Source organism: Balaenoptera musculus, chromosome 4, assembly GCF_009873245.2.
Source record: "Balaenoptera musculus isolate JJ_BM4_2016_0621 chromosome 4, mBalMus1.pri.v3, whole genome shotgun sequence".
In the NCBI taxonomy this organism is placed as follows: Eukaryota; Metazoa; Chordata; class Mammalia; order Artiodactyla; family Balaenopteridae; genus Balaenoptera; species Balaenoptera musculus.
The window spans coordinates 139,532,671-139,559,783 of NC_045788.1; the positions used below are offsets into that span (position 1 = coordinate 139,532,671).

At 45.7% G+C, this 27,113-nt stretch overlaps 1 protein-coding gene across 1 annotated transcript in view; it reads right to left on the reverse strand.

The window, feature by feature from the left end:
- The window catches only part of DSCAM (DS cell adhesion molecule), a 605,868-nt gene that overhangs the window by 36,962 nt on the left and 541,793 nt on the right, over nucleotides 1-27,113 (reverse strand). The window contains exons 22-28 of the mRNA XM_036849729.1: nucleotides 23,649-23,766; nucleotides 22,180-22,343; nucleotides 20,483-20,581; nucleotides 17,446-17,634; nucleotides 15,578-15,868; nucleotides 12,026-12,202; nucleotides 179-209 (exon numbers count right to left, since the gene is read on the reverse strand). Of these exons, the coding sequence (XP_036705624.1) occupies nucleotides 179-209; nucleotides 12,026-12,202; nucleotides 15,578-15,868; nucleotides 17,446-17,634; nucleotides 20,483-20,581; nucleotides 22,180-22,343; nucleotides 23,649-23,766 (1,069 nt within the window). The remainder of the gene's footprint in view (nucleotides 1-178; nucleotides 210-12,025; nucleotides 12,203-15,577; nucleotides 15,869-17,445; nucleotides 17,635-20,482; nucleotides 20,582-22,179; nucleotides 22,344-23,648; nucleotides 23,767-27,113) is intronic.

Sequence of the window (27,113 nt, forward strand, 5' to 3'; positions counted from 1 at the left end):
ATATTATTTGGTATCTATGTCTCTAACCAAGCATTACATGGATATTTAGCTTCATAGAATGAAAATTATATGTCAAGTGAAAAATGGGTTATCAATTTCAGACTGTCATGAAAAAAAAGAAATCATCAAAGCAAGTTCTTTTAAACATGATATTTGGGCTGCTAGGTCTTGTTCTTACCTCATGAGCATTTCAGCTAAACTCTTTGCATCTGGGGAAAGAAAGTTGATATTAGTACAAGATAAATAACTCATTAACATTCACTTAAGCATTTGTGACAAATATTCTACAGAATCAGATGACAATAACCATTTTTAAATGTAATTGTATATCGAAATCATTGCTAATAACCTAAACTTTTATGGATTCCTTGTCTGTTCTAAATGAGACATATATATATATATATATATATATATATATATATATATATATATATATATATATATATACACACACACACACACACACACACACATATATACATATATATGTATACACATATATGCATAAAGGTAGCATAAAAAGATGGGTACAAAAATACTCAGATACCTGCTAAAGGTTATATTACAACCTATTCATTTGCCACTTACCAAAAACCCAATTTTACTTTCAGAAGTCAGAAAATTAACATCTTGAAAGTAATTCATTATGTAGTACAAATTCTACTCTTTTTGTTATCAAAATGAAAAAGCTTATGATCACTTAAAAAAGTCATTATTACAGAGCTATGCCTCCCTTTGGTTGATCAAAGAATTGTATAAACAGCATACCACTGTGTCTGGAAACTTAGATGTTTATTTCAAACACAGAAAGAAAACTCTTCTTTATTTCTTTTCTCTGGAGACATTATTTACCAAGATCTGGTTACCACCCCTGACAAAAGAAATCCTGCCTAAAAATGATGTAATTTTTTTTTAACTTTTTTGATGGCATTGGTTTGAAACTCTAATTTCCCTTAAAATATAATTTGTTCTTTTTACACATTTTACTTGACAAAAATGAATGTTTCCTTTCTTAGAACACAAAGCCCTTCTTGATGTTTTTCTTTCATTGCTCTCTAAAAAGCCTTGATGTTAAGTGTTCAATGAACAGAATTTTCTGGAAATGGATTCAGCTGTCTGTGTGAGTGCCAGTGAAGCAATGCATTTGTTGGAGCATGTTCATCTTTGGGGGCTGACAATTGAATGCAGTCGCTTTTATGTCGGGGAGCAGAGCGCTGTAATTGGGAGGTGTGGACTGTCACGGGAACAGCCACACGTGGGCAGGCACCCCCTGAACCAAAGCTCAGCTCTTCAAGTCAGCCATGCCAGGTCCCGCCTCGCAGTGAGGCCCCGGCTTTGTGCACAGATGGATTCTGTCTGGGAAATGAAATAGCTCCCTTTATCCCACCCACATGGCAAAGCAAAGAAGGCAAAACAGCATTTAATTTCTCAGCTCATGGCTTTATATTTATCTGCAAAGACAAAGTAAATATGATGAGCTTCTTCTCTTCCTGAATGATTTAACACTTACAAAGTAAATATACATATACACATATATAAAATGCCAGAAGCTTGGGATTAATTAGCTCTATGTTAACAACCAAGCACTGGCTAGTTCAATACTCTAAAAAAGAGGAAAAATTTCCAAAGAGTAAAACACGGTACTTCAGCTCACAATCTGAAGGAAACTCCTACTCAGACATCTTCAGAATGGACCTGCGTTCCTTGCTCTGCCATAATCATCCTTCTTTTTCTATTCCTGGAGTTAGTCATCACAGTTTTCTCTTCTATGGTTTTTTTTTTTCTATCAATGCCCCAAGGAATGGCGGCATCCAATGAGTGAGGACAGAGGTCCCTCCAGTACTGACATGCTCTAACTGCAAATTTTCCATGTCTACAGTTAGCAGGCTTCTTCATCCGCGTATTTAGGTGCCCAAAGCCATTTTGGTCTACCCTTCCCTATGCTTATCATCTTACAGTGGATCCCTTTCTCCTTCTGTCTTAGCTACTATTTCCTCCTTCTGACTCATCTTAAATTGTGAGAAACATTATATTCATGGAAACTCACTTCTTCTGTGAGTTCCCCTTTGAGGAAGCTGAGAGCTGGTGGAGTTTTAAGCACAGTGATGGGGTCTGGATGGCACAATTGGCATCAAGGACTAGGCGTGAATGTCTTCCGGGGAGTGGGACCGAGTGGACCGCGGTCACAATTAAGCACGTGCTAGGAATCTGGATTGCACCGGTTGCTTTAGGATTGCTTGCCCATGTCCCCTTAATATCAGTCTCTGCCTGGGAATTACTGTGCCCTCCTTCGGAAACCAGGAAACTGGGATCCGGATACATTCAGTCATTTGCTGCAGCTGAGCAGGAAATCATAACCAATGTCTGTTGGTTCAAACTCTTTTTTAGCCACTGTCCTCAAAGACCTTTATACACAGAGGGGGATACATGTCGTATCCTTAGGAACACACAGAGGAGCAGATGTCTCATGCCAGCTGACTGAGGACACACCCTAGAGGGCGCTGTGTCAGGCCGGGGGAGTCAGAAAGCATGGACGACTGTGCCCACCTTAAAGGAAGTGTGGACTTTAACGGGAAGAGTGCTCCAGGGCGCAGAATTAACCTGTGTTGGAATTCTGAGCTCGTTCAGGAAGCAAGGAGTCAGTCAGTGTGACTACAGAGAGAAGTTTCTAGGGGTGGTGGGGAATGGGGATGGTCAAGATGTTAAGGAGCTAAGAAAATGCAACTTTGCATCACTGACCATAATCTGGAAGCTTTTACCTGGGCCAAGGGGGGAAGAAGGAGGACAGAGGTGGTGGCCAGTGGGTACAGGTGCCATAAACAGCATTAATCAGACAATGCAGAGTGCCCAGGATGGGGGGCTGGGGGCAGGGGCCTGGTGGCAGGGAGTGGATGACATGATAGTAGACAGAGGGCATCTACAAGAATCAGGGACCTACTGGGTGTGGAGGAGACAGGCAGGGGGACCGTGGGGAGTCCAGGGAAATGGCAAGATTTGGGATACGCAGGGCTGGGTATATGGTAACACAAGGGACAGAAACAGTTGTCTAGAAGGACTTGGAAGCAGCAATTTGGGTGCAGGCTGAGATGTTTGGCTTCAAACATATTGAGTCCTTTAGCATATTAAAGAAAGTTGGGGGACAGATTTGGAATCCAGTATCCAGCTGGGAGATATGTCAGGGCTGAGATGGGCTAAGAGTCTTCTGTTTATACAGGGAGAGGGGAAAGAGAGATGGAATTTTGGACACACTTCTGTTCAGGGGTGAGAAGGGAATCTGGGACAAGTTAAGATAATATTTTTAAAGTCATGGAATCGTGGTATCTTAAAAGCATTACATACTTTTCAAATCAGCCTCATAATAAATGTTTGAATCCCTTCCACAGCGCCTTGGACAGAGGTTAAAATGAGCCAAGCCGCTGGATGCTCCAGGGATGGAGTGATGCCCTTGCTGCACGTAGGGTGCCGACCCCTCTTCCCACTGCTGACCTGCCTTCCAAGTCTGTTGATGGCTCCCCACTCAACACATCTCCCTGGGACTCTGGCTCTTTTCTCTCTCCTCAGTTCAATTCTCATTTCCTCGTCAGCAGCTCCTTCTCTGGTCTCCCCAGCTCCAGACTCTCAGCCCTCTAAGCGACATCCCCACTGCAGGAAGGGTGATGGATCTGAAACACACCCCCTCGCTGGGTTGCATCTGTGCTCTGAAACTCTCAAAGGAACCTCCCTACCAACAGGAATCCTCAGCTCAGGGTACCAGCCGCCCATGCTGGCCCCAGCGGTCTTTCCAGCTCGGTTGCCTCTTACTTCGGACCGCCAACCCTGTCTCTGAGTTTCCTGCTCTTGCATTTTCTGCCGAGACTCCCATGACTTTGTTCCTCTGAGGCCCTTGGAGATGGTGCTTTGTCCCCACCCCTCCAGACAGACGTGACTTGCTCTGTACACCCTCCCAAGCCCAGCAGGTGAAGTTGGTGTTCTGGTTCCCTGGGCTTCCAAGGACATCTGCACCTGTCTCACCTCTCTGCATCTGTTTGCACCTCTAACCTCTTTGCACCTTTCATTGTAACGTCCTGTTTTCGTATTGTCTATTGGCCCTTTTGCCCTTATCTCCAGGCTCAGCCCAATCCCTGGAAGAGTAAAGCCACATACAGTTTTTCCTGAGGATACAATTAATCATGAGAGACACCTTCCTTCTCTTGTGTTGAAATCCCTTGGTGTAATTTCTATCTGGATATAACAACGGCACCTTCTGGAAACGTTGAAAAAACCATTCGAATATTTCCAGGTAGCTGCCACGCCCCAAGTAGCTCGGCTTCAGTGTTGTCTTTTCTAGGTTGAATTCTCTAATTTTCTTGACCACTCCTCAGATGGCATAATTTCTAGGTAATTCCTTACTAGGGTCTCTCTTTTATGAAAGACATTTCCCCCTTCCTTCCTTCCTTCCTTCCCTCTTCCCTTCTTTCCTTCCTTTCCTCCTTCCTTCCTTCCCTCCTCCCCCTTCCTCCTTCCTCCTTCCCTCCCTCCTTCCTTCCCCCTTCCTTCCCTCTCTCCTTCCTTCCTTCCTTCCCTCCTTCTTGCCATCCTTCCCTCCCTCCCTTCCTTCCTTCCTCCCCCCTTCCTTCCTTCCTTCCCTCCTTCCTTCCTCCCCACTTCCTCCCTCCCTCCCTTCCTTCTTTCCTTCCTTCCTTCCCCCTTCCTTCCTTCCTTCCCTCTTCCCTCCTTCCTTCCTCCCCCCTTCCTCCCTCCCTTCCTTCTTTCCTTCCTTCCTTCCCCCCTCCCTTCCTTTCTTCCCTTCCTCTCTCCTTCCCTCTTTTTTTCCCTCCCTTCCACCCCCCTTCCTGTCTCATAATCCCCCTCCCCCTTCCTCTCTCCCCTTCTTCCTTTTTTATAATTCTTGTTCCACATTTTCTGGTCTGAACAGTTCTCCTCTTGGTTCACATCAAAGTAAAACAGATGTTGAGTCCTTCTTCTTCTACCTGCCATCTGTTAAGATGAGAACATCATCTCAAGTCATCTTCTTCTTCTTGCCCAACACAGCTGAACAGCCTTTTGTGTTGTCTGTCACTTTTTTTCACAAATTTCAGCTCAGTCTGAGATTTAGACTTTGTGACGTCTTTCCTAAAGCCCCGGCTACTTCTCTGTGCCCATCCTGGGCTGTGTGCTCACCTCTGCATCTTTCGGGTGGGGAGATGATGGAGAAATACTACCAGGGTAGCCTAGTGATATTGAAAGATGGAAAAAAGCAGTTTCAAAAAAATAACATGTGCTAACACTCTGAATGTGCAAAGAGGGCTAGAAGACGACAACTGAAAGGAGAATCTGGGGATCTGAAGGTAATTGGTCACCTGCCTTTAGGAGAGCACTTTCATGTGAGTGGTGGGGAGAGCAGTGAGACGGAGGATTTGGGAGCTGGTGAGACTCAATGTAAATAGTTGAGTATCAAAGACTCTTTCAAGAATTCAGTGGGGAAAAGAAGTGGAAAGAAGGGCAGCAGGTTAGAAGATAGGCAAACAGGAAGGAATCCTTTTTTTTTTAAATATAGGGGAGCCTGAGTGGTAGTGAATATAGAGATAAAAAATAAATAAACCAAATATTTTTGATGGGCAAATATAAAATTATAAAGTCACTATTGATTCTGTGTTAATATATCTTCTAATTCTATGTTTCTTTGATACATCTTTTTAAACTAGCTTAATATGGATGCAACAGACTTTCTTTCTTGAATGTTCCAAAGTCGAAGAAGTGTCACAGAAAGAGAACTGGGTAGACAACAGTGATTTCGGCTCTCCTGCTAATTCTTCCCTAACTGATGTGTGATTTCCAAGTTCCCTTCAGTTTTCATGTCAGCAAAATAGAGCATAACAGTGTCAAGTTTATTTGCACCTATTTGCACAGCTACTAAGAGACTAAAGCAAGATAGTGTATAGTAAAGCGTCATGGAAAAGGAAGAAGAGAGAAAGCAAGGGAAGTGCTAGCACTCTGTCAATTAATACACGGTTCAGTCAGTTCTTGGGAAGAGGCACCTCGGCTGGATGAAGAGCAGTGCAGTGTCGTCTCCCCGGTTCCGTGTTTTTTGTGGACCATCGCTCCTGTGGGGTCTGTACGTGGCATGAGGGGTTCTTATTAACAAGGCAGCACAGGCCTCCAGCACTGCAGCTGGGCATACGCTAATGTTTCTTTAAAAAGGAGAACTCTCATTCATAGCCACATCATTACATTTTCATCTTCGAAGTTCTAGTTAAGTGAATGGCATCTGTTTCCATTCATACCTCTACCGAGCAGTCACTAGCACACACCCACAAAAACATAAAACCGATTTGGGGGCAGCAGATTTCCCCGTGCTTTACCATCTCTCAAAAGCTCTTATTTGCAAGCTCTCTCACAACAATCCCTGCTTTCTGTGCAATTTAAAGGGGTCTCATAAAGTAGCTATATTCCTAAGGGCTATAAAACCTGCATTTACATTTTTACAAGGTCGCAAATAGGACTCCCAATCATCAGCTCAAATGAAAGCTGATTCCAAAACCATGACAAAATATATATCCCAGAAAGAAAACCGTATAGACTTGCCATCTCAGAAAGTTGCAAATACAAACACGGATGAAATAGAACACGTGGGCAGGGCAAAGCCCAGGGCTGACCCCAACTCTCCCCCCCCTGCTCCTGCCCACCCCCGTCCCTCGCTCCACAGCTGCACGTGGCCTGGCCCTGCTGCCATCCCACTGTTCCTTTGCTTCCCCACTCTCAGATACAGAAACCCCTTTTTAAAAATTTAGTTCTGCCATAACACATTTGAAGTTTTGAAAGGATAATTTTTTTAAAATGAAGGTCAAAAGGAAAAATGAGAGGAAGGAAGAAAACACAAAGCCGAGAACTAAAGTTTCAGAGTAGAGGCTTCTGATCCCATCTAAGCCCCAAACTGGGCATGTATTAGCTGGGCAATGAAGTCTCTGGGGGTGCCCACCTGCCACCCCTTCACTAAGGAGCACCAGGGACCCTTTGCATGCGTAGGACTCAATGCATCAGTGCCATGACCATCTTTACGCAAGTCTACCTCGAGTCCAAGGTCTTTACGCTCCTAGATGCAAAGTTCAAGCTATTAAAGTTCAATCTAAGCTTTGGTCTTACAGATGAGGAGAGATTTAGCTCATTTGCAGGGCAGATAAATGGAATATTAAAGAGTCGTGGCCCACCCCTTCAGCTGTGCCTGTGGAGGATTCTAAGGCCACGTTCTCTCTGAGAACGGCCTCCTGGAACTAATCGGCTTTATAATATTAATGCACTTTAAAGCATGCTTAAAATAATAAATAGGCTTCTGTTCAAGGGAAGGAGGCCATTTTGCCACAGAAACATGGTCAAATTTTATGTCATCCACTGACTTTTATCTTTAGCTTCTTTGAAGTCTTGGAAGTAGCTTTTTGGCTTGACGCTACCAGTTGACCCATACAGGTTGGTGCTTTGCACCCTCTTGGGTAAACTCATACTAGAGGGGGGAGCTTTTAGTGATCCGGACGTGTTTGCTTGACATGGGAATCAAATTTTTATAAGGTTGTGTCTGCTGGGATCATGGTGATTTATTTTATAACCTTGCACTTCAAAGGATCTAGCGGTGGGGAAAAATCAGGGCATCACTTAAAGCAAAATGTGGCTTCCGAACTCCCGGATAAGGTTACAGATTTTTAAAAAAATGTAGCACTTGAAGACAATTTAGACTTTAGGAGGTCACTAGGCTCTAAAATTAGTAAAGCGCTCAGGAAGAAAGAATATAGGTTGGCTAAATTGCTTGAGTCCCATTTTCTTTCTTTTTTTTTTTTTTTTTTTGATTTTTACATAAAAGCACGTTTACATACGGTGCATTCACTAGGTTGCTTGCCTATACGGTGAAACAAACCTGCTTAAAAACATTGAGTAGCATCTAGCGATCAAACAAGGTCTATGATGGGAGTTGATCTTACAGTGTTCATTAGGGACCCTACAGTATTTTCGTATAATCCAGATTTATTTCCAGTTTTGATCCTGACCAGTGGTTGCTCAGGCAACTTTGACATATTATTAGAAATGTCCTTATTTTACACCATAAAATATTGTATGAAGCCATTCAATCTGTAAATATATTTGAACTGATTCTAACCCAGGGGTAGGATCTGTGCCTTATGTGGGTCAGGTAGTAACTGGGTGATTCTACTAATGAACTCTGTTTAATAGATAGGCACCTACTACCGTAAACTCTGTGGCTGTGCTTTCTTTTCATGAGAGAATTGGAAACATTTTGTGTTATTAATTAACATAACATTTCAAGGGCCCTTCAGGCCTAAAAGACAAAGATCTTTTGGGGGCAAGGTCTGGCCTTTCACTGATTCCCCCTTAACAGCCCTAGTCACTTGCTCTGCCCTTTTATGACACACTTTTCAATGTTAAAGAAAGATGAGTCGGTCCCTTGAAAGCCTGTGCTGACCATTCTGGGACAGAATCTTAGTAACCTTTTTTATCTCTCTAGGACCTAGCCAAAATCTTGTGATCAAATAGAAATGGTTAATAAGAAAACTTTACTGTTGGGTTTAAAAAATGTTACACCTGGCATGTGGTAGATAATCAATGAGGGTGTGTTGAATTAAATATTTCAGTGCATCCAAAGTAAAACTTGCCATTTGGAAGGCGGTGGAATTAGGTGTCCGATCATTTTGCCTTCTTGCTGCCCTCTTGTCAGACTCTTGGTTTGGAGGTTTTTATTAAGCACGTAAAATGCAAGACTGCAGATACCTTTGAGCCCTGCAAGCTACTTCTCTGGAATACTTTGCTCCTCAGCAACTCCCATGAGTACATCTTCTTTGCCACAGCACTTATTTTCGTCCCACTGAAACCTTTGTGCTGGCTCTATCTCTTCTCTGGCACAAAGAAAACAAAACCATTTCCGTGGAATGAAAGGCTGGACTCGCTGATGTGATGTATTGCTTTCTTTACGAAGACCAGCTACAAAGTAGTGGTGTCGAATAGAAGAGATGCCGACAATAAAAATGCCAGCCCAGGATATTTTCTGGACAGAGCCCTTGCAAAGCAATAACGAAATTACAAGGGACTATTAAGAGCAAAAAGGAAGGATGTCGCACCTGCCATCAGTCTAACTCAAATGCACCAGGAAGAGTCAGCAACATCTTTAGCATCTTTTCCTTGCTCTTGGCAGAGCAGAACGAAGTTGAGGTGCTTAAGTCATAAGTAGAAGAGGAAAATCAAACAATAGTTGGGGAGGTAAAAGTAAGCAACGGGGACCAGGGGCAAAAAGAAAAGGTGAATTTGGGAGAGGGTGGAAGATGCTGGGGAGGATTTCCTCAACATTTAACCCATTTGCTGCCAAACCCTTGTGATCAAATAGAAATGATGGATGAGAAAATGTTACCGTTGATTTTTAAGAATGTTATATGGACGATTCATAGCCCTCTAAGTGCAGCCAGTTAGACCTGGCTGTCTAAATGCAACAAAAACACGCCACCTATATACACTACCAAACGTAAAATAGATAGCTAGTGGGAAGCAGCCGCATAGCACAGGGAGATCAGCTCCGTGCTTTGTGACCACCTGGAGGGGTGGGATGGGGAGGGTGGGAGGGAAGGAGACGCAAGAGGGAAGAGATACGGGAACATATGTAGGTGTATAACTGATTCAGTTTGTTGTAAAGCAGAAACTAACACACCATTGTAAAGCAATTATACTCCAATAAAGATGTTAAAAAAAATAAAATAAAAAAATAACGACGTCCCTAAAATCCACACAATGGGTTTCTGTTTTCGGTAAAAGAGGGGTTATAAAAAAAGTCCTTTTGGTATTTTAATGACGAACACTTGTGAATGGAATCCAGCACAGCTCACCTGATGTTGAATTTCTCAATAGATTAGGCAACATTATGTTTTTGTAGTGCTGTTTTCTGTAACTCTTAAATGCCCCCCCTTTTCCTCCCTAGTTGTGATTAATCACCTCCTCTTTTGTGCTTAGGTAGGATTTGTTTGTTTTAGCACTCGTGACATTTTGGCTCTTTTCCTGGTACATGCCTGTGCGTCTGCCTCATACACTAAACCTAAAGTTCAGAAGGCTCTTTCTTTTCATCTTGTTCATCGAGCACCTAGCACGGCCCTTAGGATATAGGATTCACTCAAGAGAATCTGCAAAATTAAAAGGTAAGTGGAGAATGTGATTTAGAAAGGATATTTCAATGAGATTGACGGTTCATCTGAATTATTGGGCTACAGAAGGTGTAAATGGAAGAACTATTGTAGATGGAGTGCCATGTACTTCAAATATTTTAATTTGTTGGCCAAGTAGAAGCACATTGAAAGTAAAATGGGTTAGAGTCTCATCAAAGGGAGTGCTCTGGCTACTTGAAGACAGGTGAAAATATCCCCATGTTCTGCTGTTTTAACTGGACTACAGTTAAACCAAGCATTTACACAAGAGGTCAGTGTTTTCCAGGTCTACCGGCCAGGCTTGGGGATATCCCAGCTATATTATAAGGACGGTGCTTCCAGGCCTGTTCCTCAAATGCAACTTTGAAGAATACATGGGATGTTGGATACTCCTCGCTGCACTGATACTAAAATGCAAGCAGCTTATATATACATTTTACCAAGAAGCGGCTTGGTTAAATACCCTGACAGGGAAAGGGGAGGGACTCAGAGCATTGTCCTGCACAGGGCTTTGTATATGAAACAACTCATTGGCCTCACACTGCACAGCCAGGGCAGGTAGGGCTGTTGGCCAGAAGCTGGAAGAGCCCTGTCGCACAGAATCTATAGAGCCAGACATTGGAATAACGGTGCTGCTGACAAAGGCTCCCATCTGGTCCAAGATCTCATCTTCCATTCTTTTTTTTTTTTTTTTCTTAGTTAAAACAAAACTCTTACACCAAAGCTTCAGCTCCAATTTCTAATTCAGTGAAGTGTGTGTTTTCTGCCTCACAACGCTTTCCCAGGACCATAAAGCCCTCAATTTCCATTTCCCGGCAATAAAATAGTTCTCATTTCCAGAACCAATCTGGAAGGTCTTTTTAAAGGATACCCTGAGAAAACCATAATTCGAAAAGAGTCATGCACCACAATGTTCATTGCAGCTCTATTTACAATAGCCAGGACATGGAAGCAACCTAAGTGTCCATCGACAGATGAATGGAGAAAGAAGATGTGGCACATATATACAATGGAATATTACTCAGCCATAAAAAGAAACGAAATTGAGTTATTTGCAGTGAAGTGGATGGACCTAGAGTCTGTCAAACAGAGTGAAGTAAGTCAGAAAGAGAAAAACAAATACTGTATACTAACACATATATGGAATAAAAAAAAAAAAAAAAGGTTCTGAAGAACCTAGGGGCAGGACAGGAATAAAGACGCAGACGTAGAGAATGGACTTGAGGACACGGGGAGGGGGAAGGGTAAGCTGGGACGAAGTGAGAGAGTGGCATGGACATATATACACTACCAAATGTGAAATAGATAGCTAGTGGGAAGCAGCTGCATAGTACAGGGAGATCAGCTCGGTGCTTTGTGACCACCTAGAGGGGTGGGATAGGGAGGGTGGGAGGGAGACGCAAGAGGGAGGAGATATGGGGATATATGTATACGTATAGCTGATTCACTTTGTGATACAGCAGAAACTAATACACCATTGTAAAGCAATTATACTCCAATAAAGATGTTAAAAATAAAATAAAATAAAACAAAAATAAAGGAGGCCGTTAATTGGTGGCATTGCTGCGGCGGCTCAAAATTAAAGAGTGGGGCTGGCAAACCCTCGTGAAAGTCATTCTCTTTGCCTGCCTTGCTGGAGACTTGCAAGAGGTTGGCTTTCACTCAATTTCTGAGTCGTAACATTTGCATGACTCGCGCATGAGGCCCTGCAGTCCTGCCGACGGCACATCACAGGTCACGGACCCAGGCGGCGCGGGGACCTGGCCCAGAGAGGGTAAGTCCCTCCGCGGGGCCGAGTGCCCTCCAGCCAGCTGTCTGTCCTACTTTGCGAGGGGGACGGCCGAGCCTCCACTCACCTCGCAACCTCTTCAGCCTCTGCTCCCGTCTCCTCCTCCGAACCACCAGCAGGAGCGCAGAGAGTACGAGCAGCCCCACCAGGACACAGGAGATGGTCACCAGCATCTTGAGCCCTCCGTTGGTCGTCAGCCCTTCATCGCTTTGGACAACTGACTTAATGAGTGGAGGGATTGTACCTGAAAGCAGGGTCATGATGTTAGGTGGCTGTTAATGACGACAGCATGGCGGAGTTTTTAGGGATGACGGGTTACTAGAACCGCGCGAGTGATCCGAGGGCGTCCGCAGCGATGGGGATGAGAGGAACGCTTCCTCTAGGTCCTCGTTCGTTCCTTTACTTGCTCACTCCCCTCCTACGCTTACTCTACGGAGCATCGAATCAGAGCGTGCGCAAAGCGCAGAGCGCATTGTTTTTTGGAAAGGGACTTCATTTGGCAACGTACTGCTGGGTGCGGACACTTGAAAGCATAAGGTCCAGGCTGGGCGCTTAAAAAAGCCACACGCATTTACGTGGAGTTGAGTGTCACCCAGAGCACAATTGAGAGGGGCTGTTTGAAAAATTGCACGTCAAAGAAGAAACAATGGGTTTGGCAAGTGGACAGAAGGGAGTCCGTGGGGAGACTGTACCAGATAAGCCTGCTTAAGGGAGCTTAAAATCTCTCTTTGTTTGGTTATTCACTTGCTTTTTGTCACGGGTGTAAGGCCAAATGTACTTTTAAAAAACTATTTCCGGGTATATGAGTAAAACCAACTCTTCAAAGGGGAGCCATCCAAGTCTCTAAAGCAAGCTACTTATTGGCCCATATAAAGCTCTGAAATTCAGATTATTTAGAATTACAAGGAGACACCTAAGTAGACTGAACTCTGAGCCGCTTTAAGCTGCCTTCGGCTCAGAGGCTTAATACAGTGGGTGCAGAGATTCAAACACAGGCATCCACATTTTATGGGGCTTGCGTTTTGGCGCCGACCATTATGTAAGATGCTCCAGTCCACTGTATTTTCCATGTAAAACAAGGACCAGGAAGTCAGTGATTTAGGAAAAATAATGCAAAAATAATACAATTTCCCTCTGAACAGAAAGAGTCTTGTCCTGCATTTAGTGAGTAGAGCAGGGACAACAGAATGACGGGCCCCTCTGCTACCTGCTAAGGCCAAGATCATTTTTCCAACTCTATATAGAGTGTTTTGGCTGCAAACCCAAGTCTGCAAATGCTCAGAACCCACATAAGAGGCACATAAGGGGGATGCGGGTGAGGATGGGCCTGCAAAACCAAGATGACATAGGACCAGTGGAAACATTTGGCTGAGGAAACGGCAGAAGAAAGAGTCAAATAAAGCCACGGGCGGATCTGAAATCTGACTGGTATTGATAGCTATAAAGCTAATCGTCAACGTTTGTTGTTCCTAAAATGAAAAAAGTTCTTCAGGCAGAAGTGACAAAAAAAGATATTAAAGCTTTATATCCACAAGCTTAGTTCAAAAAAAAAAGTAACCTTTTTCAAGGAAAATATACATATGTATTCTTATTTCTAGTGTAATAAGATTATTTCAGATTTCAGAAAATTTTAAATGTAGCTCCCAGGACTTTTTCGTGATTTAATCTAAGATCTTGGATAAAGTGAGAATATTTCTTTTAGAAGACACACATTTAAAATCTGCACAGCACTTTGTAAGTAAGAATGACAGTTTCAAACGTTGCACGCGAGTGGTTTCTAATTAAATGATTAGCTGTGAACCTATCACGGACGTGCACCTTGAAGCCACGCGCTCTGGACCACACAGATTACGAAGAAGCTGGGCACCAGAGCGTGATGGTCGTAAGGCAATTAATGGGCATCAATCATCTAAAGTAAGAAATATACTTCCTGCCCAAATGTGTACCCTGCTAGCAAAGGACTCTGGGGAGCCCTTAAATGCTAGGGGAAGTGGTCAGTGTTGAAGTCCTTTGTCAGATCAAAGACTGAAACCATGTTGGAGGAGAAAGCAAGTTGTCCACACTGCTCTGCGGTGTCTGATGCTCTGTGATGGGACCTCTTGGAGTGAGGTCGCTTGTGATGGAGGCTAGAAGGTTAGAGAGACGTGGCCCACGAGGATGACAGCTTTAGAGGAGAAGCCTCACTGTCCGGGAGCTGGACCAGGTGCCTCAGGAGCTGCGGGGCCCAGGCTGGTGTAGCCAGGACCAGACTCCCACCTCGGCACCTTCCTGCCTTCACCCACCCCAGGCCCTAAACGCTGCGGGCGAGCCTGGGCTCTGGCTGAGGAGGGATCTGTGGGAGGATGGCCTTGGTGGGAGACTCAGGGGTGGGTTTACAGTGTGCCAGGGCAGGAGGAACAAGCCCTCGGACAAGCCAGGCCAGTCCAGGAGAAAATGGCCAAGGGAGGAGCCAAGTCTACAACATCTCTGGAACATCCTTTGGTCGTGTCCGAGGGTCCTTGGGTTTACGTACTCTTTTCTTAGAACAGGACAACCTGCACTCCAAGGAAGTTCCGGCCAGAGTATTAATTAAGCGAGATCGCAAGTGCACATAAGCAGAGGAGCGAACACCCCTCAGCCTGTCTAGCAAAGAATAGAGTATTGGGGTGTTTGCTCTGGTGCAAACTTTTTGGGTAAGTCATCAGTACTGTGGTCCGGCCCGATTGGTGGACACTGGACAGGGTCTCTGAGGGAGCTAAGCCCGGAACTCCAAACTGTCTGATGAATGGCGGTCCGTTTTACTCTGTGATCACAGCACCTAATTCAACCACTGCCTTTCCCCGAGTGAAAATCACTGCGAGGCTGCAGAAATCAGCATCAACTTGCTGCCAGTTAGGACTTCCTGAAGTTTCCTGACTGCAGAACGGTCAATGTCATGCCACCCCTTAGCTTCACTGGGCTTGGCATTTGTTCAACATCAATAAATGGCCCTTATACTAGTTGTAGAAAAAAAGGATAAAAATTTCTATCACTTATTTTCAGTCATCTAAACATCACAAGATACCTCATCTGGTTTTCAGAAAGCCCATGCCAATTGCATGCATGTGTGCATGTGTGTGTGTGTGTGTGTGTGTGTGTGTGTGCGTGTCCACTAACACCCCATGACATTATTCTATTTCCATCAGTGCCTCTATTTCTGCTCAGAGACTAACATAAGCTCCTTTACTGATGGAAGACTGTTTTTGCACATGCAGTTGAAGGGCTAAATGAGAGCAAAAAAGAAAGCTGTCATGTGGATTGGGATGGGGTGGGAGGAGGGGAGGGAGACAACAAAAGCAGTGTTAGCTCACAGTCACGACCAAGCACACAACCACGTGGCACAGAAGCCTTCAGCCCCAGGAGAAGTCACTCCTGCCCCGAGACTCCCCAACGAGCTGCCTGCGGGCCCTCAGTCCCTCCTTCCTGGAACACAGCCAAGGTCACGTGGGTACCTGGTCCAGGGAGCCCTGGGGGGAGCAGACTGAAAGGCCCCAAAGCCTAAGGGGATGGGCGGGCACGAGTGACACCGCGCCGAGGATGGATGTCAAACGGGGGAGGGGCAGCGGGCACGTGCGCGCATCCCGAGGCGCGGCCAGCTTACTGCCGTCGTAGTTGAGCGTGGCGAAGTTGGCCTGCTTCTCCGCACAGCCAGCGCTGTTGCACACCCGCATCTGCAGCTCATACCACGTGGCTTCCTGCAGGTCGTACAGGATGTACGACTTGGAGAGGGAGGTCCGCTGAGCCGTGGTCCAGACCGTGGCCCCGAAGGGTCTGTACTCGAGCGTGAAGGAGGTGATGGGGCAGCCGCCGTCATTCCAGCCCACGAGGTTCAGCCTCACGCGCGTGGCGTTGACGCTGGCGAAGAGCTCCTGCTCCTTCGAGAACTGGGGCTCTGCGGGAGAGGGCACAGGGGCGTCAGCCCACGGGGCACACGGGCGAAGGCCATCAAGGTCGTCCCACGTTTCCCTTGGGCTGCTTTCCCCACAGGCGCGGGGCTCAGTCCAAGTCTGGGTCACGGGCCGCTTGTCCACTGTTTTATAGGGATCTTACGGACCAATGTTCCCCAGGTGTGAAAGGGAACATTGGGTGGGTAGAGGTTGTTTCTGTGAATCTTAGCGTTAGTCCCCTGAAGAACAAAGCTATTCTCATGTATGCGTTTCCTTGAGTGTTTTTTTTTTTTCTAAAGTTGAGAATTATGTTTTACTTGGTAGACAAAACTGAGAACTTCAGCCCAGGATGCAGCCTCTCGGGTAGCTCTGAGGGACGGCTTCTCCTTGGGTGGTTTTGAAGGAAGCGCTGTGCTGTGCTGGGCTGACCCGTGTGCGTTCAGGGACCTGACTCGAGAGAAGGCAGACTTGGATTTGGGAAGTACCCACAGGCATCCTTGCTATCTAGCGCCTCTCACTGGAGCCCAGGGACCCAGTGGGTATATTTCTGCACAAATCAACCCCTCATCATCTGAACCCTGGTACACGTTATCCAAAACTCAGGTGCCGCATCCAAATGAACGCCTTCACTTTCTAATCTCTCACTCTCCTGCCATCCGGTCCACGCCACTGGATGAGAGTCAGCAGTGAGGAAACCTACAAAGACCCTCTCTCCGCCCCCTCACGTACACTCACGTGCAGCCATATCCCTCCCTCCTGCTGGTGTTTCTGAGCTGCAAATTTCACCCCTGAACATCATTGCCCTGAAGGTCCATTTTCAGAGGAAAAACCAACTCACACCAACGTTAACAATCTACCCCGGTGACTTCTCACCTGGAAAGTGGGGCCTGTGAGGCAATGTGACAGTTATAGGTGGAAGGGGGTGAGGTGACTGAGGGACAAGGTCACCCCAGAAGAAGGTGAGAGGGCAAAGATCACATTTCAAGGCTACTCAGCCTGGGAACTTTCTCTCGGCACCAAAGCCCTTGATTTTCAAATGACACTCTTCTTTTTTTTAATATATTTATTTATTTTTATTGAAGTATAGTTGATGTACAATGTTGTGTTAGTTTCAGGTATACAGCAAAGTGATTCAGTTATACATATATCTATCTATCTATTATTTTTCAGATTCTTTTCCCTTATAGGGTATTACAAAATATTGAGTATAGTTCCCTGTGCTATACAGTAGGTCCTTGTTGATTATCTATTTTGTGTAAAGTAGTGTGTATCTGTTAACCCCAAACTCTTAATTTATTCCTCCTCCTCACCGTTCCCCTTTGGTAACCATAAGTCTGTTTTCTATATCTGTGGACACTCTTCTTTTAAACTGCAAATGAAATAATGAAAAGAGAGAACCAGAATATTCTGTATGGACTGGCCATCTCTTTCAATACCCTGTAACACATTGAACCAAACCCATCTGGGGAATAACAAAGTTCAAACTCACCAACATGTAAATGTATGATGCATCTTTTCTGATTCCAGCCTCCCCTTTGATTTGGAAAACAGGAAATCTAGAAACTAAAGAAGGCTTACATACCTTTTCCTAACGTTTTCGCTTCTATGATTTCACTTATGCGCCCGGGTCCCACTCCATTCTGTGCAGTAAGAGTGAACTTGTACCAAGTCCCACACTTCAGGTTCTCCAGGCGGTAAGAACGCTCGCTTGGGCTGATGGGAAAGCTCCCCCACTGCTCGCTGTTATCCTCGGAGTACTGCAATATGTAACCTTCAGAAAACAGGACACATTCAGAAGAGCGCGATTCGCTTTCCATCAGAAGCTTGCACTCTGTATGGGATGCGTTCTCAGAACTTGCACATCCTTGGAAGGGAACATCTGAACTCTTGCGGATTCCAGGAAACTGAACCCAGGCTGGGAGAGGTACTGTGATGACATACTGATTACGAGGTATTTAGGCCATGCCAGGCGTTACTACGGTGGGATTGCTGGATGGCGTGATGAAGATAAAACCACTTTCTGCCCATTCCCTTTAAAAGGTGTAACTGGGCAGCAGGGAATGGTTACTGAATCTCTAAATACCTGACCTTGCGAGCACACGTGCCGAATGCCTGGGGATGGGCGTGGTCTGAAGCTGGGTTATTTTTAAGAGAACCAAAGCTCTGGAAAAGGGGTGAGTTATCAGCGGGGGTAGGAATCTCCTCAGCCACCGCCTCCCTCTCCACAATGACTGTGTCAGGCATTGTCCACAGCCCGTTATTCACAGCACCTCGCATAACCCTGTGGATTAGTAATTATTATCTCCGCAGTGCTGACGAAGAGGCTGAGGCCCGGAGAGGTTAGGTGACCACTCTGGGGTCTTATAAGCAAGATTCAAATCCTACCGCCAGAATCTGAAGCCTGCACTCCTGTGATCACGGAGACATCCCTCCCTGTTACGCCTTCATTCCTGTCACCCCAGCCGCCTTCCTGGGGCAAACGTATCCTGTCTGCTCTGTCCTTGTCTCCTAAATGTTCACATCCAGGCAGCCCAGGACTGGCCTGCCTGATGCACGGTGCCCTTACACCAGCATACTGGCATCTTCCCTCCTGCCCATGGGATTCCATTTCTGACACCAGCGACGAAAGCACATCTCACTCCCACGCTCCAGAGCCTCTGAACCCCCAGCTGGTAGCAGTAAGTGTTTTCCATGCGCGTCACATGAGATCACCCATCTCTGATTCCCTCCTTCTGCAGCCACGGTCAGTGTCACCCCACTGGCTTCCTCCTTCCCTCCCCTCTGGCCCCCTGCAGCCTTGGGGTCCCTCCTCCCTCCTCAGCCTCATTTTCCCTTCTGTGTTCCTGATCTGCACTCCTGACAGCTCTCTCAGCGCCTGATATGTGAGACGCATCTGGGTCAGCTCCCACCGTCCTATCCTGACTTCGCCACCTCCCTGGTGCCCTACTCATCGGGGAGATTGTGCTTTCCTTCTCATTTCCTTCATCTAAACCACTTCTAGGAAGCTTTTCTAACTCTTGGAGACGGGAACCCCTGTGTCAATGGCTTTGGCCACCCCTGTGCTTCAAGGACCCCTGGTCGCCTTTGCCTGGAAACCCTTCATTACTAAAGTTGGCTTCAACTCTAAGACCTTCTGCTCTGACACCCTTCCTGTACTGCCTCTCCCATGATCTCACACTTACAGAACCAAGACTTCCTTTCATCTGAGCCTGGAGTCCTAGGGTCCCTTGAACTCCTACCTCGGTGCCCCATTTTTTTTTTCATAAAATGCTTCTCCACCTAGCCTAGAACCTCTGGTAGACCATTTCAATCAGAAGCCTGGTTTCACTCCCTCTTGTGACTTCTGACCGCACTTACCCTGCCGGTCACCAGCTTTGGTGACCCATGATCCACTTTTCTGCCCCACTGTCCAAGATCACTCGAGCAACTCATTAAACCGTGATAACTGTGACCACTACGCTTTGTGCCATTCCCTGCAGCTGGGGCCCTGCTCACGCTTAGCAATGGCTTTGTTTCTCGATTAATGACGCCCTGTGCATTTCCCACGGCAGCTGTTACAAATCTTTCCCACGCTCCTCAAGCCCACAAACACATCCTCACCCCTAATCATCCAACTATTCAAAAAAGAAAATCTCACCTTTCTCTTCGCTAAAAAAGGAAAGATCCTCCCCTTCGCCCAGTGGAGTGCTAATCAATGTTTAACAACTGGCTCTTGGGGAAAAAAAAAAAAGCCCTGATGGGTAGCATTTCTGATTTCTGTGGTGTGTAAATATCCCCAGCAGGGGCCGTGGTCACTGAGGGCTAAGTTGGGAAGAGGGGCGGCAACTTGCTCTCATGAGCTGGAGGGAGACGGCTCCAGACACCACTGGCCTCACCCTAAAACGCCCCTGTATTTCCTGTTGTCTTCTCACCTTCCTCCTCTCAGAAGAAGGATGTCCTCTGCCTGCAGAAATCTATCTGTCATCCTTTCCCACCTGCTCTACAACCCCTTTTGTCCCTCGGCTCCTTAATCCCGTGCAACCTCAGTCTCCTCTCGGTTCTCTCCCTCCCCTTGGTCTACAACTTGCTCAGAATGTTCTCCCAATGCCACTTAGGCTGGGATCATCACACTAACTCATTCCTTCAGTATAAACTCCCTTAATTCTCTTCTACTCTGTACTAATTGCAAAAGCTTTGTGCAAACAGACCGTTTCCTATCTTTCAGTACTTTCTAAGTCAGAACAGTCACTGTGGTTACTTAACTGAAGCACTGAGTACCTGAATGGATGGTACAGCGTTGACAACGTGGGGAAGAAGCACAATGCAGCATCTCGGGGGAAGAGATGACCACATTTGTTTTTTCTTTCTTTTTTTTTTTGCATGTGTTAATATTTCACTCAGATTGGATGCATGATACTCATTTTGTGAATGGGATTCCTTGGATGAATGGGTGAGTTGCAACAAATACCCTAAAAATAGATGTGTGGTTATTTGCATAGGTAATGGAAGAATTAATTATATGATGAGTTTGGGGGAGAAATAAACTAACACATAACGGTTACTTGATAAATATGTGTCACTTATCTGCCCGCAGATGATGACGATGAATCAACTGTTGTGGGCCACCTATCTCTCATTACCTCTGATAGAACTGCCCCCGTTGTCCCCAGGAAGCCATGAAAGGGTGATGGAGGAAGAGGTGGTTTTGGAAACTGTAAGCCGAGGCTGATCTGGTGGAACTAGAGAGGAAACAGGTTTTAGAAAACAAGAATTAGTTGTTCACATCCTCAGTCTTCTTTAACAGTCATTTACCAAATGATTTTTTAACAGCCATTTATTAAATAAGTGTTTCAGGTTGACAAAATATGCAATTCACTTCTGTCAAAATGTCTATTTAGTTGAAATCCTGGGCTAAAGAGATAGAACAGGATGATTCCATTATTTAAAGAAAATTCAACCACATTTCTACTTGGATTTATTTCCTCATTCCCTCCCCGATTCCTTACATCTCTGAGTTGCTCATCGCTAATCGAAATCTTCTGTGAACTTACGAAGGATCCATGCATCATTCTACTCTAAATTTCAGCCATGGTTCAAGTGAGAAAGATAAATGGCACCCACTTAGCTTTTCAGTTCTCAGCGATATGAAGCGGGGAGAGGAAGCCTGGCTAGTGGGAAAAAAACTGCCAAAATTTCCACTATTTCACGTACACCCCTGCTCAAGAGGCAACACACACACACACACACACACACACACACACTCAGCTCTGAACTCAAAGGTGTGCCATTGAGTGGCAGCACAAGAATTGAATAGTCATACAAGGTTTGAAGAATACATACTTCTAATCAATGGGCCTCAGTACTATTTTGGATTAGCTCTGCAGACAGCAATACTGAAGGAATTTAGAAAGGTTATCCAGATTATATAGAAAGCTTCTCATAAAATGTCCTTCTCTTTTCCTCCAAGAGAAGCCTGATATACTAACCCAAAGCCATGAAAAATGGATTCATCTCTTTAGAGCCATAATATAGTGTCTATCTCCAAAAATGCCCTGAAATCTCCTGACTTCAAGTTACTTGAAATTCCAGATCAATTTTGCATTATTTAAAAAAATATATAGTTCTTCCCCTTCCCTCCCCTCCCATTGAGGACAACATTGGTTTTATTTTTTACTTGCTGTGATTTATTAATGTGATAGCACTTAAATCTGGAGACTTTACACTTTGATTTTTTTCTACTAATAAAATATCACTGTGCATCTAAATTTGAACTCAATCAGTGGCCATCTGGGATTTTACACATGATTTTAATTTGACAATCTTAAATTTGTCATGTACTTTCAGTGTATGATATCAAGAAAAATTACATACACTGTATTAAAACACAAACATTAATGCCCTACAGAGTTTTAGTTAGTATCCTTTTAATATATATACACTGCATATGACAATTCAGTTAATTAACATTCATAAAACACCTCAATTCAGACTTTTTTCTTGCTGGTGGTTTCCGGGTTACACTTATACATGTGTGAAGTAAATCCTGCAATTAGTGGACACCATTAAGAAGGGCTTTTTCAGCAATGCACACCTAAAGACAAATGAGACTAGGTTCCCTATGTGAAAAAAAATGTAAACAGTGTTATCTCTCAGGTTATGAATGCTTTTTATTTACTTTGATGTGTTTAATTATTTTCTCCAAAACGAACATCTAAGTTTTCGTAATATGAAAGTAGCAATTAGCTCTTTATAAAGGCTGATTTTTAAATTTGTTCACTCTTTGCACACAGGCATACATACAAAAAGGAGCATCAGAAAGAGTCCCAAAACGTGGTACCTTGTACTTGTAAATTTAGAATAATTTCATCCGATCCCCAGTTGTTATTGGCGATGCAACTGTAATAGCCAGAATCTTCCGCCTTCACCGTCCGGATGACGAAGCTGCCGTTGCTGAAGACGCTTCTCCGCCCATCAACCGTTACGAGGCTGGGTGTCCCGTTACTACCTCACGGGAAGAAAAAGGCGCAGATTAAAGAAATTACAATCCAAGTTAGCTGAGGTTGGGGAAAAGCATAAACACTCTTTCTGAAGCAAACAACCCATCTGGAAGATTATATTAGGTAAGAACTAAACGATGATTATATGACAGAAACAGTCACATAGCTGAGTTTTGTCCTTTGTAAAAAGTGCTGTGTTGAAGCAACAAGGTCCGTGTGAAGGGCCTGGCTTCTGGCTCCTGCATAGGTCAATGCTGGTCGTATCCCAATGGGAATTGCTTCTGTGGGCAGATGTGTCATTTTGACCAGATCAGACAGGGACAACTAAATTTTGGGGTCGCTTGTAGACTCACTTAAAGTTACAGTTGTTAATGATTTTGGCATAAGAAAGGAACTGTGGTATGCCAAGAGGGTGAAGAGCTGACTCTAGTATAAACAGAGTTCCCTTGGCAACATCTTGGCCTCGGCCATGGTGACAACTGTCCAGTCATCTGTGGTCATCCCCACATCCGGTGGAATGCCACTGGACCTCGGGAGCTTACTTACTTCCTTCGTATTAACTGACTTAAAAGAGATGAGAAAGTGGTCACTGGACCAAGACCATCATTTCAAGAGTTTGTGTCTTTTAAGCGTCTTTGTTTGAAAATAGGAACTCTTCCGAATCCATTTTATACCAAATCTCTAGGCTCATCAGTGAATTCTCAGCCCTTTATTTATATCTTAATTTCTGCCTCTGAATAGAGGTAAGTTACTTAAAAAAATTACACGAACAGAATCCATCTCACCCGCTTCCTCCCTTCCATCTCATCTGCTATTGTTGTAATAATTCCTACTGAGCACGGAAAACCAGATTTTATATTAGCTAAGTCTTAATGCATTCCATTTCTAAAAGTTATTTCTCAGAGCATTTGAGTTAGCGTTAGTTGGTCCATTATCTTGGAAGGAGAAGAGATAAGTGCTAATTCTCCAGTCACCTTGGGTACGTTCATCTCAGATATACAGGAGATATTCGTGATAAGGTACAGGAAACTTCCACGGAGATTACTGGGCTGGCTAGACTATTTTCCTCGGAAGCATTCTCTTATGAATGTAAAGCTCGGAATTTTTAGAGAACTGACAAGACAGATCAGATCCTTTTAGTGTTAAAGCTGAGATTCTTCCGCCACCGCCCTCAACCAACTTCCTCTCTATCGCAGAAGAGTGGGTAGTTTTCCTGGAGCTTTCAAGAATGTAAATATACAAAATTAGACCACGAGACTCAGCACGGTGTGTCCGATGCACTGAGGGCATACATTGGGTTACTGGTTACCTGTCTTTCATCCACTTTACCGCAGGAGAAGGGTCCCCAACAGCTTTACAAGGCAAGGCGATGTCTTTCATCCATGGAGTGGTCACCGTGCCACTGAAGGTCAGGATTCGTGCGGGAGCTGAACCACCAAACAGAGCAGAAGCCCAGTAACTCCAGAGTCATCTACACAGAGGCCAAGGTGACCCTCCCCAACCCAGCAACACCCCAGAAAGGAAAGTGCATCCCTGCCAATCAATGTCACACCTGTCAACACTGTTCTTGGTATCAGAGTGTGTCTAAGGGATGTTCATTGTACGAACATACAAACTGCCGAAAACCCCTATTGTAGCACTTTATCCTTGTATTGACTAAACCACAAGGACCCCAAATTAAATACTTGGGGCTTCATAAGCCCAGCAGCTCCAAGATGTGCTTTCTATGAGCCCAGTTATTTTTCAAAGCACTTTATTAAGCAATTTCTCTCAACACCCAAAACTGCACATTAAAACATACTTGTAATATCTGAGAGAATAGACAAAACAAAACATAAAGTCCCAAGACGGGAAGAAGTAAAACTGTAACGACTTCTATTTATCAATTTTGTGGTACTTTCCCGACTTTATTATATCAGCTTGATCTTCAGCACAAACGTTAAGGAATATAAACATTTCCGGACTGGTCTCTCTTGAAGAACCACTGTTTGCCTGGGGCAGTGATTCAGATGCTGAAACAGGGGCACCTCCTGGGGACATGGGCCCTGGTACAGTCCCAAAGTGGCTGCAGGGCCCAGGAAGCGGAGAGGAAAAAGCCCAGGGAAGCCCCATGTCAGCAGGGGCCTCCTTGGAGACCAGAGGGGCCCTGTACTGACAGTTTCCTAGTGCCACTTTCTTGGGTGAGACACAGAAGCTGACAGAGACAGCAAGATACGAGTCCTCCAGAGGCTGAATGATCTGACCGGCCTTTGCCTTTCACTGGGACACTGCTTTCTGGGCCACTCTCTCTAGAAGCTCAGCCCACCTGGGTGCACAGACAAGGAGTCCACTGGTGGAAGGCAGCTCCAGTCTGATGATGGACCCAGAAAGATGGGACCGGTGTTGGGACCCCTGCACCATTTTGGGCTTGAGGGTTGAGACTGGCCAGCAGATGTGGGGAGCAGACTTCTCAGGAGAGTGCTGGAATGCCAGGAAAGGTGGAGTTCCCAGAGCCAACTCATTAGGAGTCATCCTGGGCTAGAGCACAAAGCTTTCATCACTGAGGTCTGCCAGACAGCTCTGACTTTTGTTGTTCTAAGCATTGGAGGCAAGAGCAGAGCGAGAGGAAGTGCCAGCGGGCTCAGAAGCTGGGCCTATTTTGTGCAGCAAGTATTATAGCAAAAGCCACCCATGTGTCTGAAGCAACGTTCCCTGCCTGCAGGGGAAACTGCAGCTCTTCCTCCTCAGAGAAGGGTCTTCAGAGGTGGCTCACGGACGGCACCTTTCACCTGGAAATGGAGTATTCCAGGGCAGAGCCCGCTTTATTACTTACTGACCTTTCTGATTTTCTATCTCGGTAACAAAAATATCCTGGGCAGGTAGCATCGGATTTCTGACATTGGAAGTTAGGCATTTTCCCTTTCAAACCCTTCAGACCATCCTTTTATGATGAGGAATATCCTTGCAGCAAACTGGGGGTGATTAGGGAAACCCCGCTAGAGTTGGGGGCTTTCAAGCTTTCTAACAGCCCCTCCCCCTGTAAGAAATATATGTTACATTGAATCCCAGAAGCGGCACACATAATGTGTGTGTAAATGAAAACACATGTATGTAGAAAAGTTCTACACATTCATGTTTACTGTGTATGATGCATTCTGATATTTTCTACTTTCTTTTCAAGTCTAGTCTAGCCCATTTGACTCTATTCCATTCTATTCCATTTTAGTTCTTTAATATGCTGGCTGTAACGCCTAAAATTAATTCCAGGACTTATGAGTGGGTTTCCACTAGGCTTTTGAAAAACACTGGCTAAAACCACTTCATCTTCAAGCCCAACACACCCGGTTTCTAGAATTAATGTCCGTTTGTGGAAGTTGGAATTTACAGGATCCTACGTTGAAATTCTAAGGCTCAGCAAACTGGAGCGGGCAAGAGAACTACCTAGAATCTTTGCTAAAGATGCAGATTCCTACTCCGGCTCTGTGATTCAACGGATCTTGGGTGGGCTCCGGGGGTCTGTCTTTGAACAAGCACCTCGGGTGACTCTGATGAGAAACCGCAGCCCACCAGCAACCTGGACACCCCTCCCAGCACCTGTGCTGCTCTAGCCACGTGCCGTGTGCTCTGGGTCTGCCCCCACGCCCCACCCCCGGCCCTGGGCTCCTTCCCAGGATGGCGTTCCTCCAGGACTGGGTGTGTGGTTTCGTTCTGCTGCCCCTCCACCCAAGCGGCAGCCCTCTTCCTGAACTTTACCCTGGAGTTTTGGACCCCCCAGATTTGCCACTGCTGCCAGCCTGCCTTGATCTTCCAACAACTACAGAAAACAAGCTGCACCAGCTTCCTCAGCCTGCGGGTGGCCCCGTCTGTCCAGCTTGGACCTTTCGGCCGTTATGGTTTATGCTTCGCCAGGGTCGGGGGCTCCTGGGCGGTGCCTGCCGGCCGGACGTCTGCTCCGCCCCGGAGGTGTTCCCTAGCTCAGCCCCTTTCTGGAAAACCCATGGAGATCGACCCTAACTCTGGGTGAACCCCATTTAAGCATGAGAAGCTGAACACTTCTGGAGAAATCCACGCACCCGGGAACCTGGGAACCGCCGTAGATTCACAGCCACCAACCTCACCTGGCCCCTCAGCTCTCCCTGCCCGTGTCAGTTTCGGTAGTAAGTTTCCTCCCGCTTCTCTGCAATGAGGACTTCCTGTTGTCCCTTCTCTTCTCAAACTTCCGGTCCTTCCTTCACAGCCCCGAACTGCCTGATACTTGATACAGAAACTGGAAGACCGCAGCCGGGAGCTCTGCATCTCCTGCCCCTGAATCTCTAAACCCGCTTGTGTTTCCTTCTCCAAACCTCACCCTGCGGCCGTCGGCTCCTTAGCTTGTATTACCCACCTCTCCCTGTCCTCGGAGTCTTCCCACGGCCACACGGCGTGCTCTGCAGCCGACGCGGTAAACCTCAGAAACCAGAGCCTTGCCTGGGGTGAGACCCTGCCCTCGCTCCAGCTTCCCTTTCTTGTCACTTCTTCCTGGTGATGTACATTTAGAGAATGTTCTGCTCAGTCCCTCTGCTTCCCCACCTCCCATTCACTTTCTCCCATCACCCGGTCCTCGCTCCCCACCGCAGCTGCTCTCTGGAAGGTCCCTGAGGTCCCCTGCGTGGCCAAACCCAAGGGCACTCCCAGTCTTGCTTCCCTTGGTCTCCCAGCAGCAGCTGTCACAGCCCAGCATCCCTCCCTCTCAAAGCATCTCTGCCGAATTCCCGGCGTTGCCCTCCTGGTCCTGCCCCTGCCTGTCTGGCCTGAC